The sequence below is a fragment of the Larimichthys crocea genome, unplaced genomic scaffold, assembly GCF_000972845.2.
Source record: "Larimichthys crocea isolate SSNF unplaced genomic scaffold, L_crocea_2.0 scaffold97, whole genome shotgun sequence".
NCBI classification, from domain to species: Eukaryota; Metazoa; Chordata; class Actinopteri; family Sciaenidae; genus Larimichthys; species Larimichthys crocea.
In genome coordinates, this window is record NW_020861315.1 from 1,629,462 (window position 1) to 1,648,679 (window position 19,218).

The following is a 19,218-nucleotide window of genomic DNA, read 5'->3' on the forward strand; positions in this document are numbered from 1 at the left end:
TGTACAGGACATACAGAGTATTGAAATTTCGTTTCCCTCTTATCCGGTGCAAACAGCATAAACATGACATATAAAATATAAGTAAAAGATGTAAAAAAAAAAATAAATAAATAAATAAAATATATAAATCTAAAAATATATACAAGCTAAAGACATCCGTGTAGCAATATGGCACAGTGTAATGTAAACAGAATTATCAGTATAAATATATGTATTGCATTATTACTAATGAATACGTAAGCAGCACACTTTCTTAATATGTTGTTCAGATTCATTTTTTAAATATATATATTTCTATGTTTTTTTAATATATAGTATATAAAAAATATATACGTCAATATATTAGTATGTAAGCTAAGAATGCTATCAGTTAGCTATCTAGCTAGCGCATAGCTATACATATATATATAGCTGAGATATTAGCTATTAGCTACTTGCTATCAGCTAATATCTCAAGTACTGTACTCTGGGTAAACGTTAAGGACGCTATCATTAATTATCATAATTCCTTCTTCATTTACATTCTTCTGTAAATTTAATTACTAAACATTAATAAAATAAAGTGTTTAATACTGTTAATATAGATGTGAGGCTGTAGCTATAGTTAATGTCCGTCGGTTGGTGTGACGTTCTAAATTAACGGTTGGTCGTTGGTCACGCGTCCATAACCGTTGTTTTTAAATATGTGAACGGGTGATATTACCGTTAAGAAAGCAGGTTTTACTAAAAGCAAACACACCAAACCTCGTATGAACATGTCTCATCTAAGGCTTTTATTTTAACGAGCTTCAGCGTTTAAACAGGAAACTAACGCCGCACATTACAGTAACCTTCTCGGAAATGACAGCGAGGAAATAAGGCCTGAAGAGGAAGTATGCAAATTATCTGGGCCGTTGACGCCTGGAGGTGTCCGGGTCCTAGCGCCGACCTCAGGAGTCAGAGCTACAGCACCACAACATCATCATACTCCAGGAGTAATACTGCATTATAAATAAGAGTACATCTATTAAATACGAACTTAACGTTTTAAAAGTACTCTTGAGTTAAGTCAACATAAAGGCGGCAGTATTGTATCTTTAAAACTTTTTTATTATGAATATGCTGTAACAGAAATCATAAATATACACCACTATACACCTATACGATATCCTATTTTAACACTATATACACTATATTTGCATTAAATCAATACTGCCAAACTGCTATATATACTTTTGTACAATATATGTTTTTTACTATTGCTATTTTGATATTTTATTATGTATAGTTTGTTCTTTATATTTTTAAGTTGTTGTCTATCATCACTGTGTGAAATGCTGCTGCTGCTGCACTGTAATTTCCCAGCTTGGGATAAATAAAGTATATCTATCTATCTATCTATCTATCTATCTATCTATCTATCTATCTATCTATCTATCTATCTATCTATCTATCTTTCTTTCTTAAGGTAGTGTGTCATTACAGCATGACTATTTGTCTTTAAAATAGATAAAATACAGATAAATTCTAGACTATCTCTGGTTTTTAACATTAAATTGAACAAAGATCTTGCATGTCTGCCGTTTGGGCTCCCACACATGACTAAAAAATTCACACTCCAAAATCCTTATTTGTATCCTTACTCTGTGGGCAAGAAAAACGTATTGAAGTGGATTGACTGTAAACTTTCAACACTGGCTGGGTAGCACAAAGTTGTTTTTGAAATGGAATGAAGTGGATGGATAGATGGATGACATAGATCTGACATATAGGTCTAAGTGTATGAGTCATGTATTCTATAAGATTTGGTCCCCCTTCCTGAAATATATGGTACTAAAAAGGCAACCATTGTGTTCAAGGCTTTGGCAGTCATGATCTGACACATTATATCCATGTATCCATAACTGACTGTGGCTTACTTAAGTGTATTGAATGGAAAAAAAAAGTTCTTAAAGTCACATCTGCAGCACAGGACAGTTGAAACAGCTTTGGTTCAGCTTTAACAAACAGCTGCTATATGCCTCAGCTGTTGACTAACTTGTGGCCTTGTGTAGAAATTAACTGTGGTGCCATTTCTAATTTTAAAGGGTAAAATTCTACAACTACTTTTTACAGTACGGGCATTAGTAATGTGATAATAGTTTATATCAAGGACCATTGTGTCAGATTTAGTAGCAAAAAGCTAAAGGTCCTACAGCCATTGTTTCATTTCTCTCCGGGCTACTGTAGAAAAATGGCAGTTCAATACGGACCTTTAAATATTTTATTTCAAATTATTACATATTGCACCTTAAATGAACTTTAAACAAAATTCTGGAAAGAACTTGATAAATATTTCTTTGAAGAACCGAACTAAAAAAAAAACTGTCCATTTTCTGTTTGGTACTTGTTTTGTTAAAAGGAGAAAAAAGGTTGAATAAAAATGTGAAAACACAAGTATGATTGCATAAACAAAGGGAGGTACATCAGTAACCAGAACCACAATTTTCCAAAAATGAGGTATACATTTTTGATATTGATATTTGGGGGTTTAATTCTCTCCCAGAACCTCCCTTTTGGAAAAAAATGAAAACATCACAAGTCAAATATAAAAGAAGGCTTTTAAAATGATTCTTGAACAGTTTATTAGAAAGATGTAGACAATAAAAAAAGAATTTCCACTGTAATTCAACATCATTTATCTCCCCGTACATTTTATTGACAGTGCAAATATAATTTGGTCATTACACGTCGCCTATCGTTCTGTCACTCCATCCCAACAAGGGAGGATTGTTTCTAAATGAACAAGCGGAAAGAACCCGGAGGATAGCAACAAACCACACACAATGCTGAGGCCCAACCAAGCTTCAGGCCTAAATTATCAGCTGCAAAACATTTCACCTTTTGCATCTGCAGGCTAACACGAGTGTGCATGTTAGGTGGTGGTGGTGGATATGGAGAGAAAACAATGTTAAGATACTAAATATGTGGAATTCATTCAGATTACCAAAGTGGGTGATAACTGGGAAGATGCAAATACTTTCTGCAATGATTTCAGAGGAGTCCAATTTTACAAACATTAAACGAGAAGTGAAGGAAAACATGTAAGCTGGACGGTTAAGCCACAGAAACAAAGACTGGCTTCCTGGATATCTAATTCACGGCACATGGAAGGCTTTAGGGGAAACCCAATCAGTAAATGCATCTAATTCTTAAGATGTACATAGCTAGTGTTTCGTTAATCATGAAATAAACTACACTGGTCGACTAACTTAAAAACCACAACATTGGGAACAGGTGGGCCTAATCGTTTTAAACCACAATTCATTTGTAAACAAATTGCAAATCTCTTAACATGTATTGCTCAGTTGAAGACAACTATACAGCTTTTTCCAACAAATAATGTGTGCTTACTTGTAATATTTAACAGTAAAACAAGATACCCAAAAAGGTGCAGTACAGCAAATGGAAGTGGAGATAGCTGCTCTGTACAATACCATGCATATCAACCTTCGGTGGACTGATCGATTGAGTGTTTGGAGCTGAGGCTATGGATTTAAATATGGCTACTGACTCATATGTACAGTTGTTTGTCACTGCCTTCAATTTCAAGATATACATTTGTTAGGATTCCTCTTGCCCTCTGTTCTTCCATCTTCTTTTCAGAGTCTTACAGTCTTCTATTCCAAATCTGGCATTTCTGAAAGAAGAAAGTGGGACATAAATAAACATTAAACCTGACATCACCACATCGTGTGTTATCAAAAATAGTAGCCATCGTTTACAGGTGAAATTTGGTGTTAAACAAGTTAATTAGGTAAATTAATAAATTACAATGTTCTTTTTTAATACACGTTTAATACGTTCAATTCATTTGACTTTACAACACTGGAGTTATTGGAAATGTTTGGATCACATCCTCTCTCTAAACAGAGAGCTAATGGAAAAATGGCGAAGTGTCAGGGAGACGAGAATGCTGAATATCTCAAATAGAAAAAGAGAGGGTACCGGGAAAGTTACATTGAGTTTGGCTTCATAGAAGCGATGGACAAAATTAGAGCCGAATGCATCTTTTGTAGTGAGAAACTGGCAAATGAAAGTTTGAAACCCTGCAAGCTGAACCAACACTAGGTAACTAAACATCCCAAGACAGTGGGTAAACCCAAAGAGTTTCTCCTCAGAAAAAGGCAACTCGCAACAAACAATCCAGCTGGATGAAACTACCACTGTGACAGAGGTGGCAATTCTCATTGTATATGTACAGTACATTGAGGAAACAAAGCTAAAACAGGAAATTCTTATGTCTGTTAATCGCACAGGCACCACAAGAGGAGAGGACGTTTTCAGTGTAGTTGATACGTACTTCACTAAGCACAATATTCCCTGTAAGAACGTAGTTGCATGCTGCACAGATGGAGCCACCGCAATGATGGGGAAAAATAAAGTTTAAAGGAGCAGGCGCCCCACTGCTTAGTGTTTCACTGCATCATACACAGACAGGCACTGGCAGACAAACACCTCTGTGAAGATTTGAACGTAACCATAAAGACTGTGGTAAAAAAGAAAAAAAGTAAACTTTATTAAAGCTCATCGAGTCAACAAACGGATCTTTGCACAGCTGTGCGAGGATGAGGCGCACCAGACACTCCTCCTTTATATCGAAGTGCACTGGCTGTCCCGGGGCAGAGTGTTGGTGCGTTTCATGGAACTTTAAAAAAAAAACAAATAAGAGAATTCTCAACCGTTCATAACCAAAAACTATCCGACGAAATGACAGAAGACTTCATATCTAGTGGAGATATCAGTATGTACAACGAGGCAAACAAATGCATGCAGGCTGCGGATGCCAACATAATGGAGTGCAAAGGGACAGTGGATGCGTTTACAATGGTAAAAATGTGTTTCCCTCAAGAAAAAGGTTAGGAATCACTGACATAGGAGTCTACTACTACTACTACTTTTGACAGCAAATTGCCCCAATTATGAATACCTTTTGATTATACATTTTATTTAAGTTGGTAACGCCTCGGTCCTGACTGCATCACAGTTGTGCCAATAATGACAGTAAAAAACACGCTCTCGTGTAATATTGCTTGACACCTGACATCGCAACATACAAGTCATCAAAAATGGTAGCCATCATTTACAGTTGTAGTTTGGTGTTGTTTCAAAGCTTCATAAATACTTACTCTCATCATCGCTATCTGCAGACTCATCCTAAAAAGACAAAAAGATGATTATATGACAGCCTCAATCTCTACTGACACTGATTAAGATCTGCTTCATGGGCAGTATTTATTAGTGAATATAAACTTTATGCTTAGAAATTAAGTTAAAGAAAGAAAATGATTCTTACGTCTAGATCAGGTATGTCGTCCTCACCTCCCATGTTGTTCATCATCTGTAATATTAAACCAAAGGCACATTATTTACCCTTCTTACATTAAAACAAAAATATTCCTCTTTGCTGAAGTGTATAGTTGAACTTTATACAGCAACAAACGTGTATAAAAACTAACAAAACACCAGATTATAGATGAGTATTGTATGTACCAATCTCACAGATTTATGGTACCTTTAACAGTACCAAAACAATTATTTATGGGCCCTTTTTTGCCTCCATTAGATGGCGACAGTGGAAAGAAAATAAAGGGGAGACAGAGGTGGGGAATGACATGCAATAACGGTCGCTGCCACTTATAGCCGAAGTCCCAACCCCTAAACCACTGAGGGCCCCCTATTTCTTCTTTTTCTTTAATCTGTACCTCTGTGGACATACATGGTTTTTATACCGAGTGTTTTATATTCAAAATATAGACATATCCAATAGTTGGGACTCTGTATCATCAGATTATATTAAATAAATGATTAAAGTAACTTGATTCCCCTTTCTTGAAGAAAGTATTCTAAACTTTCCATCTAATTCTTTTTAACAAGGATTATGCAGTATTCCACAATATGGTCTTCTGCCTGCACTCTTTGAACGTTATATTGTGGCTTTGTGGCATTAAAGCAATGATTAAATTCTTCACCCACTAATCAATGCACAGCACTTACATCTGAGAATTGATCGAAGTTGCCCATCTCCTCATCTGAGTCATCCTCCCAATCTTTCCAGTTGTTGAAGTCAACACTGAGCCAACTCGGCTGTGAAAACACAACATTCACATCTCTCGTTATTTGATGCATTTAAAAGACATGATATTGTGCATCATGTAACAGTATCCTACTATTGATTTTTAGTATTTGAAATGTATGGTACACACTGTTCTTTAAGTTAAATGACTGTGTTTGTGTTTAACTGACCTTAGGCTTCTCTTTTGTTAGCCTCAGCCACGACTTCCCTGGCTGTGCTTTTCGTAAATAGCACAACACTGAGCGATCTGTACGTTTATGTTTGGATTCCTGCGACGAAATAGAAAGAAAAGAAATGTGGTCGATTATAATGCAATCTAGAATACAATCTAAACGTTCCTAAACAACATTATTTAAAGCAGACGTTCAATATGACTTACATTTTCATCGATGGCTTCAAAAAGGTCTATTTCATTCTCATATTTGACATTGTCAGTTCCTCCAAGACAACTGAGAGAACAAAAGAGAGATGACACTTAATATGTGGGATGGCAACTCACCAAAAACAGAGTAAGACAGTCAGAGGGGATCCAAAATTTAAACATTTAACAGGAAATTCATGGTTAAATACAGCCTGAAGTTTGAGACAAACGTACCTGAAACCAAACTTTGTTTTATCGAAACTGACTTTAACATCTTTGCTGTCTGCTACACAGAACTCTATAAAAACGGAGTCCCTCCTATCGTACCACTTGGCAGTTGCTGGATGCCTGTAATGAAGCAGAGGATATGAAAACATCAACACATGTATGTTACAGAAATGAACTGGTACAAACATTATAGACAAAAACTAAATGTCAGGATCTGGTTCAAAGCTAAAACAATTGAAATTCCTAACCGTTGCCATTTGTTGTTATAAGACTCAACAACTTGCATAAATAAATACATAATACAGGCCAGGTCGTGCTGGTGACAGGTGGACAAGTCTTCAGACACAACAGCCTGCTATCAAAAAGCCTAAGTATCAGGTTGCCACGCAGCATCCAGTTACATGGTGCACTCCTGTATCAAGCTTAAAAGAAAAAAAAGAAGTGAAACATCTGTGCACAGTAAAATGTGAAAAGTCAAATTAAAAAGGATGTTTTGGGGTGAGCTCAGGTTTCCATACATACATACCAGTTACAAATAACATTTGTCCACAGGTCAAATACCTAGTGAATCTTTAATTGATTAAATCAATTATTAAGCAATTTTGGGGGGGCTGGTAAGTGAAGAAAATCTACCATCCACTTGCATATTTTGCCAACATTTAGCAGCAGGTGGACAGTGCTAATTTTGTTTGTACAAACATGTATAATCATGCTGCTATCACATGTTATGGAGTCCTTGATAAGACTAATACCCAAAGTTCACCATCAGATAATCAGTGATGCTCGATTTAATTAGTGTTTCCTGCTGTTAGTATGTTAAGTTCATGAGTATTTATAAGGAACCCATGATCACTCTACCCTACTGGAAATCTATTAAATGATGCCTTATTCCCCATATTATTGCAAATTATGCCACATTAATGAGAAACTTCCAGTACAGATATTAACTCATCAATAAGAGCTCTGTTGTATTAATTGTTATATAATATATATATATATATATATATATATATATATATATATATACATACATACACACACACACACACACACATACATACACTAACTACAAGAGTGCTATGTTCATCTACACGTGTTGTCTCTGACACTACAGTCCTCTTGGCATTGTCCTGATGGCCTCGTTGGCCAAATCCTCTTACAAATCACCGTGGATTTATGCATGTATGTATGGGAAGCTAAGCGCTGAACACAAACCGTATCTTCATGTTTGGCTTTGTGCTTTAACACACAGGTGCCAGGTTTTCCTTATAATGCTATGACTTGTGTGACTCATGCTAATCTAATGATAGCCTGCCATACAAAGTCGTTCAATGAAGTGTGGCTAGCTGAAAACGCTGACGTTAGCCCCGCTCGTTATCCATGCGGTGCGAGCCGAGCCTCAAAGCTAAAGTAGCCGTGTCTTCAGCTAACGGTAGCACACCGTGAGGTTGATTTAATGACTAAACTAAAACCCTTTCAAAACACTCTTAAAAAGGCGCCACTTTGGTAGCAAGTTCCCGTTAGCTTCCAGTTCCCTCAAGGCAAGGCCAGCCTCCCGCCTTTAGGAGAAGCATGTTGTCACACAGCTACCGTTAGTTAGCACAGGCAGGTTGTACTTAGCGCACTTCTTTTTCTCCCTCCGCGTTAAACTCCTCCACAAACTTACATGTCTCGACGTGAAGTGAGCTTCTTCTTTTCCGCAGATTGAAACAGGTCTGGTGAAGATTATGGTAAATGCCTGCCAAAGAGGAAAAAAGAAGGAATGCTGTCCACAAAACAACCAGTGCAACCGCCTCTCTATGTCTCTCCCTCTCGTTCTCTCCTGGGGACTACACTCCGGATCTTGCGTATCCGCGGATGGAGAATGGCAGTACTGACGCAGTTGGAGCGTAGCGGCGCACTAGACGTTTCTAGAGCTTTCAGCTACAGCTGCGGGTGATGTGAAGGATAATCCGGACCACGTTTAATCTGGTTTCCACCCAGTATGATCACCTAAAAACAGCCCGTCCACGGACTAAACTATCTATTAATGAAACTAGTAGGAGTAGGTTCAGGTTGGTACATATTAACTGATTGAAACAAATAATTTTAGCTCTAAAAAAAAAAAAAAAAAAAAATACTAATTAGAGAAATACTGTTAAAACTATTAAAAGTAGTTTCCCATTCTAAAATATACATTTTAGTGAATAATGAGTGAACATTACGTATGAGTACCATATTCAAGAAATATACTTGAAATAATAATGTGAGTGTATCTTTCTTGTTTCTTTTGAAAATGCATCTAATAAGTAAATGCCCATTGTGAATATCCCCTTTAAATTATTTAAATTTAAATCATTTGAAATGATTATTTGTGTCTGCTACATTTTTATAAAAATGTTTAATAACACACTGAAAAGTATCTTAAATTTAAATTCATTCTTATTGCTCAGGGATAAGTGTGTGCACTGAAAGATGCATGTTGGACTTGGACTGGTCACATTTTTTAATGGACTTGCTACAACAGGAGAGACACAGGTGGCTTTAATAAGAGTGCTCAGTTCCATTAAGAGTCCCAGTGACAGTGAACCAGTGCGCTCAGTAGCAGGACCTCCCCTGAGTGGAACGCAGCAATGATTAATACACCTGAGTTTCCTGCTATGACTTGACAAAATGGCTGCTGTGCAACCAGTCTATTTCTCTTTCTCTTTTTGTCTCCATGACTCATCAGTTTAAAACTACAATGCTACACTAATTCACCCTAAATGAAAGTTATCTGATGGCCCTGCCAGTTTGTATCCAGTTATAATCAAAGAAAGACCGTGTTTTATGGATGAATTTGGACTTGGTGTATCTGTACTATCTCCAGAAGGGGCAGGTTTTACACACCCACACAGGTGTTTATAGTTATACTTCCTGATTGGCTAATTGAATGGTGCCATGCTCACTATAAGGCATTCCAGTAACTATTGTAAAATGTAATAAACATACAAGCTGCTACACCCAAACAGCTAAAGTACACAGGAAGAGCCTAAACATGTTAAATTACTTGAAGTGTCTTTAATGGGCAGCTTCAGTTATATTCAGCCGATTAAAACGTTTTCTGTAGTTCTAGATGAAAATTGATCAAATCTGAGAAATGATTAAAGTCACACCCCCTCAGATCTTGTATTTTGGGATCACAAATTTTAACCTCCACAGAGGCTGAAAGGCAGGGTAGGACCTGATTAACAGATTATATCAAGTTGCATTATGGGAAGTGTAGGATGTTTTTCTGCTAAATCCAAAAGTCAGGGTGTATCTTGAGTATTGTTATATATTTACAAGTTCGAGATTATAATGGCTTTCCAAGCTCATGGTGATGTGAGAGGATTGAACCTGAAATTCACAGACAATGGATACCAACCTCACTTCACTGGATTATATTACACTCAGCCCATCCTTTGTCTAAACATACTGTACCTTATGTAGTGTCAGCACCTTTTGTACCCCCTGTTGTACATTGTGTTGTAATATGTGTGTGCACTTTAATGTGGTTCTGTCTGCACTCAAAATTTACTGTGTATGTAGTTTAAGAATTCAGTGCTTGTACCCCTGAGGTTTAACAAACATTCTGAACTCAAAATGTTTGCAATGTTATTTTTTGTTTTTAATCCCAACATTGTTTAGATCCATGTTTACGTGATTATACGTTTCTTTCTGGGCTCTTCTGATGCACCTACAGCTTTATAGCACTTAGAGACTCAACAGATAACCTTTAATTATAATTTTGAGGTATTTGTATTTTTAATTTGATGCTACTTCATACTTCTACTGCATTTCAGATGGAAATATTGTACTTTAAATCCAGATTTAACATCCAAACCATTATATAATGCATGTAGTTGGGGTCATGTTGTATTTCAGACTACTTGTATCAGTTTTAACAGATATACCCTCAAAACTTCACATGTTGGGCAACAGTAGCTCAATCTATGGTGACCTGGTGCATTTCCTTATTGTGGGATTAATAGCAGTAAATCTTCTTGTACCAAGTTCAAATATGTTTGCATACAAATTTATCAGAACAATTAGCCAAACGTTTCCCTTTTCATGCCTCATTAATCATCAAGACCCTTTAGATTTATCAGATGGCTTTCTTTAATATTCATCTTTACACTACAATCACTCCATCTCCATAAACTTAATACTTTACTTCAGTGTTACACACACACACACACACACACACACACACTTGACAACTGCCTTCCCGCCCTAATTTCCCAATGAAGAGCAAAAACATCAAAATTTCATTTTATCAAGCCACAACTTTAATTCCATCTTGGGTATAAACTGTATAAACGAGCTTAAATCAGCAACCTTTCTTCAACCCTTCCTTTCCAGGGTCCCATTACATTGTCAACTCCTGCAAAGAGAATAAAAAATAAATAAAAGTGTGTTAGCTCATGTGTGAAGATGTTTCCCCCAGAATTTAAAGAATCTCTTCTCAGGACAGAAATGTTGGCTTCATTAAACTCAGAAGAACGAAAGTCACTGTGTTAATCATCACCGAAGAGTTCTCTGTACACATTCATCTACAGAGATCTCCAAACTATTTGACTACCACTGTAGAAATCTTACCATAATAGCATTGACAATGTCGTTGTTGTTGTTTTTCAGGGCGCGTACAGCCTTCGCCCGCGACACGTTGGCTTGTGACATGACAAGTTCGATGTCCTTGACCTCAACACCGGTCTCGTCAACCTATGAAAAGATTTGTTATATTTCATGATAAAACAAAGTGTGCATGTCGTTGTGTCCATCTTCCCTCAACTGAAACCACATCTTACCTCTTCTTCTTCACTCTCCTCCTGTACTGTTGGCGTCTGTGTGTTTTCCTGGATGTTTGATACAGCTTCTCCCTGTACCTTGAATTTTTCTGCGGCGGCCAGCTGGGCTTGCTGGGAGAGATCTTCGATCTAGGGCACAAGGAGTAAAATGAGAAATCAATACAACATAACATGGCAGAAAAAACGTCAGTTCAGGACATTTTGTACCATTTTGATGACCCCTATGTTTCAATTAGTGTTCTGCTGCCTTACAAGAAGACTGACCACCAAGACTAAACCAGATCAGACCATGCAGAAACAAAGATTAAGGTGGATTATATCATTGTTGGTTGTGTACCTTGGCTTCACCGAAGACGATGTATGTGTCTGATGCGGGGCTCTTGTAGACGTCTGGTTTGGTGATGACGAACAGGATGTTCTTTGACTTCCGAATGGTGACTCTGGTGACTCCTGTTACCTGCCTGAGACCAAGCTTTGACATTGCCTGCAAAAGATACAAGTAATTTAAAAAATGTTGTCAATTCTGACAAGTACAAACAGAGCAAACAAGTGGCAATTACATTGATGAAACACTAGCGATCCGTTACCTTTCGTGCCTTCTTTTCACTGCGGCTCTGTTTGGCTTTGCTGACAGGTTCCTCGTCTATTTCGGCAGCTGCTGCAAGCTGTAAGAGACAAATATTTAATGTCAACAAGCAAATGTAGACAGAGGAATTAAGAGTTTGGATGTGAACTGTCATTGTGTAAACACTTTCTCTTCTCAGGACAGAAAGAATGGCTTCAGTAGACTCAGAAGAACGAAAGTCACTGTGTTAATCATCACTGAAGAGTAAAGAACAAACATCTTTACAAAGTGTTTTACATTAGCAGAGGATGTTGTCTTCGTCTTATCTGTTTCAGTTCACGTCGACAAGGAACACAAGGCGCAAGGCCAGACTGAACTCTCACCTGAGCTTGCTGCGTCTGTGTCTGTGCAGAGTCCTGTTCCTCCAGCTCGGGGACTGAGTCATCGCTGTCTGACTCAGTGCCGGATCCTACAGAAACCACCAACAGTGATCGTCACTTAATGCTAACCATTACATATTTGCACACTTGAAAGTTATTACAGAAATGTGCTGTATCAATCCTGGGGAAGGAAAATAGGTTAAAATATTTAACAGTATGTTTGTTGTTACTCGAGATGAAATACATCCACCTGACAAATTTAAAACTGGAATAACCATAAACTTTGTGTTGCACAAGTGAGCTCTGTAACTTCACTACATCAAGTATGTTCAACTATACCCTCTTATCCAAAACCACACAACCATATAAAACCTGACTATTAGACAACAGTTTCAAATAACAGAAGCATCCATGTCAACATCTTTGACCAAGTACAGTTTAAAGACTGAAGCATACTTCAATCATGGCTCTAAGAGAGAACGACATGTTTAAGCGTCTGAGCAGTTCCCTGATAGCGATGACAGTTGGAAAAACAGATGAAGACAAAAGGAGAGAAAGAAGAAAATACCCTTGTCGTTCTTGATCACAGGCTCCACCTTGGCTGGGGTTTTAGCAGGTGTGGGGGCAGGTTTGGGTGCCGAGACGGGTTCAGAAGGAGTTGTACTGATTACCTCTACCTGAGGTTTAACAGGGGCAGGTGACGCAACTGCCTCAGCAAATGTGAGTTTACGGGGAGCTGGGGCAGGAATGGCTGGCTCAACTGGAGCAGGTTTAGAGGGAGCTGGCTCAACTGCTGGTTTGGAAGGCTTGGCAACTTCAGCAGGTGCCGCCTTAACCTCGATCACCTTAGCTGGGGTAACTGGCTCAGCAGCCTCCACAGGGGCTGGCTTAGCAGCCTCGGGGGCTGCTAGTTTAGGAGCAGCAGCTGGTTTGGGTTCAGCAGCTGGCTTAGCAGGAGCGGGTTTGGGTTCAGCAGCTGGCTTAGCAGCCTCAGCAGGAGCGGGTTTGGGTTCAGCAGCTGGCTTAGCCGCCTCAGCAGGAGCGGGTTTGGGTTCAGCAGCTGGCTTAGCCGCCTCAGCAGGAGCGGGTTTGGGTTCAGCAGCTGGCTTAGCCGCCTCAGCAGGAGCGGGTTTGGGTTCAGCAGCTGGCTTAGCCGCCTCAGCAGGAGCGGGTTTGGGTTCAGCAGCTGGCTTAGCCGCCTCAGCAGGAGCGGGTTTGGGTTCAGCAGCTGGCTTAGCCGCCTCAGCAGGAGCGGGTTTGGGTTCAGCAGCTGGCTTAGCCGCCTCAGCAAGAGCGGGTTTGGGTTCAGCAGCTGGCTTAGCCGCCTCAGCAGGAGCGGGTTTGGGTTCAGCAGCTGGCTTAGTCGCCTCAGCAGGAGCGGGTTTGGGTTCAGCAGCTGGCTTAGCCGCCTCAGCAGGAGCGGGTTTGGGTTCAGCAGCTGGCTTAGCCGCCTCAGCAGGAGCGGGTTTGGGTTCAGCAGCTGGCTTAGCCGCCTCAGCAGGAGCGGGTTTGGGTTCAGCAGCTGGCTTAGCCGCCTCAGCAGGAGCGGGTTTGGGTTCAGCAGCTGGCTTAGCCGCCTCAGCAAGAGCGGGTTTGGGTTCAGCAGCTGGCTTAGCCGCCTCAGCAGGAGCGGGTTTGGGTTCAGCAGCTGGCTTAGTCGCCTCAGCAAGAGCGGGTTTGGGTTCAGCAGCTGGCTTAGCTGCCTCAGCAGGAGCGGGTTTGGGTTCAGCAGCTGGCTTAGCCGCCTCAGCAGGAGCGGGTTTAGCCCCCACAACTAGCTTAGCCTCAGCAGGAGCAGGCTTAGCATCCACAACTGGCTTAGCAGGAGCAGGTTTAGCCTCCACAACTGGCTTAGCCTCAGCAGGAGCAGGCTTAGCCTCCGCAACTGGCTTAGCCTTAGCAGGAGCAGGCTTAGCCTCCACAACTGGCTTAGCAGGAGCAGGTTTAGCCTCCACAACTGGCTTAGCAGGAGCAGGTTTGGGCTCAGCGGCTGGTTTAACAGGCTCAACAGGAGCAGGTTTGGATGCTACTTTAACTTCTGCAGGGGCAATCGCCACCTTAGGAGGAGATATAGCAAGCTTTCCAGCCTCCTTCTCAACAGGACTTTGAACTGGCTTTACAGGGGGGATAAGTGGGGGGAGATCATCATCAGCAGGTACAGGAGCAAGAGCAGCTTTTGGTGCCATAATCTCAACGGATTTGGGAGGGCTAGAAGCAATAGTACCTGAAAATGAAACTGGAGCTGCCACAGCAGGCTTTGAGGTAATCTTAAAAGCAGGCGGGGCTGCAACAGGCTTTGCAGCCACTGGGGCAGGGTTAGCTTCAACTACAGTTTGCTTAGGGGCTGCCTCTGCTGGTTTTTCTGCTGCTGCTGCTGGGACCTTGCACTCTTCGGGTGCAGGAGCAGGCGCAAACACCTCCCCTTTCTGAACTTTTCCTTGTTTACCAGCCTTGACCACTTTTGGGGTGAAGCGGTTACCCTGAGCAGAAGAGCTGCCAGGTGAGGCAGCTAGGGGAGATGATGGCATGGGTGAAAGAGGGGTAGAGGAAGTAGATTTTGGTGAGGTGGGAGAAGAGGAAGAGGCAGACATAGAGGATCGTTTTCTTCTGCCGGGGACAGCCTTTGGGGCAGAGGAACCCTGTGCACCCTTGGCATCTTTGCCTTTGGACTTTGCAGGGCCAGAAGCTGCCTGGGGTTTCTGGGAGGAAGCTGGGGCAGGAGGTGTAGCTGAATGGAAAAATATTCTTTAAATTTTTTGGACGGAAAGGGGAAAGTCTTACTCATGCGGGTTAAAATGATCACAAACCAAGACGCAATCTCCTTGCTTGGGGTTAGGAAGAGGACACACCTCTCATAACTTTCGATGCAAACCGTTACTTAAAGATGCACAGTACATACTACTTCCACTCAGAAAACGCATACTATATTTAGTCAAGATGCACTTAGGATGAAATCTTATTTGCAATATCACACTTCCACATAGCAAGGGCTAGACCTTAGTGCATAAATACACCTGCAAATGCATCACTGAGCTGATGCTTCCAGATAGAATTGACACTTTACTGCCGGTTATAGAAAATACCATTTCAGCAAAAAATGTCAATACAAAAATAAAACCCACCCTGACGAACTTTCTGATACAGTGAAATACCACTGGGACTACGTGGCACGACCTGATCAAACAGGTTGGGACAAAAAGTGTGGCGCACCCATGTTTCACGGAGGATAAACCAACCTGACAGGTGGCGTGTGGAAAGAGGTGGGCCTTCACATTTGGAGATCCCCTTTGATTGAATGCCCTTTGAGAGAAGTGCAACAGGTTCTTCCTTGTGAGGATTTTCATTCTGAGTAACTACAGTGATGTTCACATCTTGAGCTGCATCCGGAGAAGCTTCTACTGCAGCTTTCGGGGAATCAGCTGCCTTCACATCTTCAGTTTTCACACTGACATCTTTGGGAGCAGATGGTTTTGGGTCGTCGGGTAACTTTTCTGCCACTGCTTCAACAGAAGTAACTTTTTGGCTGGCAGATTCTTCAGCAGCTACTACTGGCTCCTTACTTTCGCCCTCTTTAGTTGGAGCTGCTTCTTCGGCTTGTGGCTCTTCTGGGGATGCAACGGAAGCCTCGGCAGAAGGCACGGACGCTCGAGGAACCGGCAAACCAGCTGGATCTCCCGTTGGGTCAGCAGTTGCCTCTTGCAGAGAGACAGGTGTTGCCACCAGCTCTTCAGTTTGCTTGGTCATTTGAGTTGCAGCTACGCCATTTGCTTGATCACCAGTAGTCTGAATGCTAGCTTTTCCTGGAGAGCTTATCTCTTGAGCAGGGACTTGAGAAGTTTCTGGAGGATTCCCCAGAGTGATCACTTTGCTGACTGTAGAAGCAGCCACATCAGGAGAAGCAGAAGGATTCAATACCTCTGAAGGCGATGAAGAAATGGTAGCAGGATGAAGCAAAATCACAGTGGTTGTTTGGGAAGCAATTCACTTCATGGATATACTGTGACGTGAAAAAAAATGTGCTCCACACGTGAAGAAAAACAAGGAGTTTGTGAAAAATTCAGTGCTGTGGAGGTGGCTCTTGGTTTGACAACGTCAAAAGAGGCCATGCACTCAAAAGGGGGAAAAAAAAAAAGTCCCCAACTCCATGCAGTGGTTAAGTGGTAATTAAGTGACAGAAGATCTCCTTTATTTCAAAAATAAACTATAAAAACTATCTAACTCAAACAGAGTTAATTGAACAGCACTGCATTTTTACAGCAAAAATTATTCTACGAATCGATTTTTTTTATAAAGGCATTTTATTCAAGTCCACTGTGGTCAGCATTTATAGAGGGCACAAATGCCCCAATAATGTTGACCGAACACTTGCCTTAGTTTTAAGTAGTGTCTGGTACTGACCCATCTGAGGTTAAAGCTGCATCAGTACCACACCGTTAAGGGAACACGTTTTGTGAAATTGGATGTCCTTGCATAAATAATGTCTAAGCCCAAAATAAGAACACAAAACAAAATACTGGCCTCTGTATTTTACCGCTTGAGAAGCATTTTCACAAGCACAGTGAAGACTGTACAACTCAAACCAAATTTAAAAAGTGGTTTATTTCACTGCCCAGGATAGTAATAATTATCACTTGTGTAAATACCAGCCAATGAAGGACTATATTAAACTTAAATAAATGATGCTGTGCAATTTTTTTTTTTTATTCAACTTTAATAATTAAGACTGTTAGATTAACAATTAGTACTAAGCTTAACCCTACAGTAACTACACCTGACTATACAATGATTTAAGCCAAACCAGTGACATCCCCTTTGGGTCCACAAACTCACCCGGAAAAACAGGGCTTAAAAGATTACTCTTTATCCTTACACAAGTAATACAGAGCAGTCAAAACTCCCTTTGTCACTTAATAAAGCCATGGGCTATGGATGGCTTCATTTCATTCACTCAGTGGTACAAACACAGTTAAAATAAAAAAAAAAGTTTCAAAACTACCTCAGTATATGAATCATCCTGCTACAGTGGATGGCTCCTGCTTGATAAGCCACCCTGTTTCTCTTGTGTACAAGTCAGTCCCTGTCCCTCCCATGAATAAAAACAACTCTCTTACAGACCATCTCTAGAGAGAAAACACTGAGGTGTAAACTGGTCAAAAGTGATGCCCAATGCTATAAAAATCACTTAACATAAACCTTTAATTTACACATCCAGCCATCAACTAACACTGATCCTTTCTTCACTTTATTGGCAATTTTATAAACTAACTTTTGGTCAAAAGGGCACCATGTACAATTTTGTACATGCGTAGAAATACTTGAAAAATGTAGAATATATATATATATATATATATATATATATATAGATAAAATGAAAATAACTTTGCTACAATGGGGTTTTATCATCAGCTGTGCCAGCGCTGACAAGGCTTTGAGGCAACACAGGGTGGCTTTTTCTGGACATCGTTTGTGCACAGGGGGGAAAAAAAAAACTCACACTCATCATGCATTGTGTGCTAAATCCAGTTGTCAGTGTAAGTCATCACACACCATTGTGAGTTTGTGTAAATAAAAATAAAGAGAGCAGGGGGTCCTGGATCTTTTTCAAACCAAAGAGTATCAGCACTTCAGAAAGCAAACTAGTGTTACAAATATCCCCCGGCACATGGCTGTGGACAGTCAGAGTAACTATCACCTGTTACGTCAACTCAGTGCCCGGCCAGCTGAATCAACACCATGAGCCTGTCCTACTCAACATATACCTTTTTTTTTTCTTTTTAAAGTCCAGGACCCCCGTTACTACTTAATATGCAGTAATACATGCGCGTTTATGAGAAGTACAAATATATACGAACCAGTCTCCACTTGAGGCTGCTGCATCTCCTGCTCTGTGACTGGGACCGTTTCTGTGGCTTCACCAGGCATGGTTGCTGCTCAGGAAGATAAATTACAGGTTATTTACCTTTACTTAACTTTAAGTGGTGTTAAACAAGTAAACCCTAATGTTAGCACGCTTTTAGTCTAGACTTGTAGAGCCCATGCTTTATCTGGTGCTCTCTATTGAAGCGACGTTTAGCCGCAGTTAGCTCCGTTAGGTAGCCGGCTCTGTCACACTCAACACGGGGCAACAAGTACCAAGGCGTACCGTGACAGTTCAGCCCTGTTTGAGCTGATTAAAAACAGTCATCCAGCTGTCACTGAAGTCTAACAGACATACACATCTGATCACTGAGCTCGTTGCGGCCTTGACAGGCTGCCTGCTGGTACTCTGGTAGTCATCATGTTCCCCCATTTTGAGCAGGTAAGCCGCGGTACAACGGCAGATATCTCTGGAGGGAGACGCCAGAGCGGGGTAATAATAGCACTGGCCCGGTAGTCTAACTCTGCTTTAACACATAAAACCCTCGGTGAAGACGGTGATATACGAAAAACAGCTGGATGATGTTGGATTATCGGCGGAGACACTTACCGACTCGGGACACTATATCCAAGATGGCTGTAAGAGAGAACTTCTGACCCCAGCCGCGCGGTAATATCCGGTTTACAGCGGCGGGTTCTACATCCGGGTCATTTAAAGGAACAATCTGTTTTTTTTAACGTGAAATTAGAAAAACGTCAAAATACAGCAACTACAACAGATTAAAATAAGTGTTTTACTCTATCTACTCTAGATTTAGATTTAACATTTAGATTTAACATTTAGATCTAACATTTAGATTTAGATGTAACTTTTAGGTGTAACATTTAACATTTGTATTTAAATATTTAAAATATCTCTAAGTTGA

At 40.4% G+C, this 19,218-nt stretch overlaps 2 protein-coding genes and 2 non-coding genes across 8 annotated transcripts; all 4 read right to left on the reverse strand.

The window, feature by feature from the left end:
* Positions 1–2,586: 2,586 nt before the first annotated feature.
* ptges3b (prostaglandin E synthase 3b (cytosolic)) lies at positions 2,587–8,664 on the reverse strand. 2 transcript variants are annotated; one of them, XM_010731702.3, is made up of 8 exons: positions 8,350–8,661; positions 6,690–6,803; positions 6,474–6,543; positions 6,265–6,363; positions 6,016–6,105; positions 5,315–5,359; positions 5,148–5,175; positions 2,587–3,658 (listed from the first exon to the last, which is right to left on the reverse strand). In XM_010731702.3, coding segments are annotated over exons 1-8 (468 nt in total). In that variant the 5' UTR covers positions 8,352–8,661; the 3' UTR covers positions 2,587–3,638. The 2 variants fall into 2 exon arrangements, with proteins under 2 accessions (XP_010730004.1, XP_027133021.1); XM_027277220.1 differs by lacking the exon at positions 2,587–3,658 and adding an exon at positions 4,514–4,666 and having other exon boundaries at positions 8,350–8,664.
* Positions 8,665–10,949: 2,285 nt separating this feature from the next.
* On the reverse strand, positions 10,950–19,018 carry naca (nascent polypeptide associated complex subunit alpha). 4 transcript variants are annotated; one of them, XM_027277218.1, is made up of 10 exons: positions 18,903–19,017; positions 18,289–18,363; positions 14,182–15,164; positions 13,005–14,097; positions 12,440–12,525; positions 12,079–12,156; positions 11,829–11,975; positions 11,492–11,620; positions 11,283–11,405; positions 10,950–11,067 (listed from the first exon to the last, which is right to left on the reverse strand). In XM_027277218.1, the coding sequence occupies exons 2-10, from the start codon at positions 18,356–18,358 to the stop codon at positions 11,053–11,055; spliced, it is 2,724 nt and encodes a 907-aa protein (XP_027133019.1). In that variant the 5' UTR covers positions 18,359–18,363; positions 18,903–19,017; the 3' UTR covers positions 10,950–11,052. The 4 variants fall into 4 exon arrangements, with proteins under 4 accessions (XP_027133019.1, XP_019131630.2, XP_027133020.1 ...); XM_019276085.2 differs by having other exon boundaries at positions 13,005–15,164; positions 18,903–19,018; XM_027277219.1 differs by lacking the exons at positions 13,005–14,097; positions 14,182–15,164 and adding an exon at positions 15,673–16,353.
* On the reverse strand, positions 11,144–11,217 carry LOC113745592 (small nucleolar RNA SNORD59). The gene has a single exon (XR_003462216.1). It is a non-coding gene; the product is annotated as a small nucleolar RNA SNORD59 (small nucleolar RNA).
* On the reverse strand, positions 12,247–12,320 carry LOC113745593 (small nucleolar RNA SNORD59). The gene has a single exon (XR_003462217.1). It is a non-coding gene; the product is annotated as a small nucleolar RNA SNORD59 (small nucleolar RNA).
* Positions 19,019–19,218: the final 200 nt, after the last annotated feature.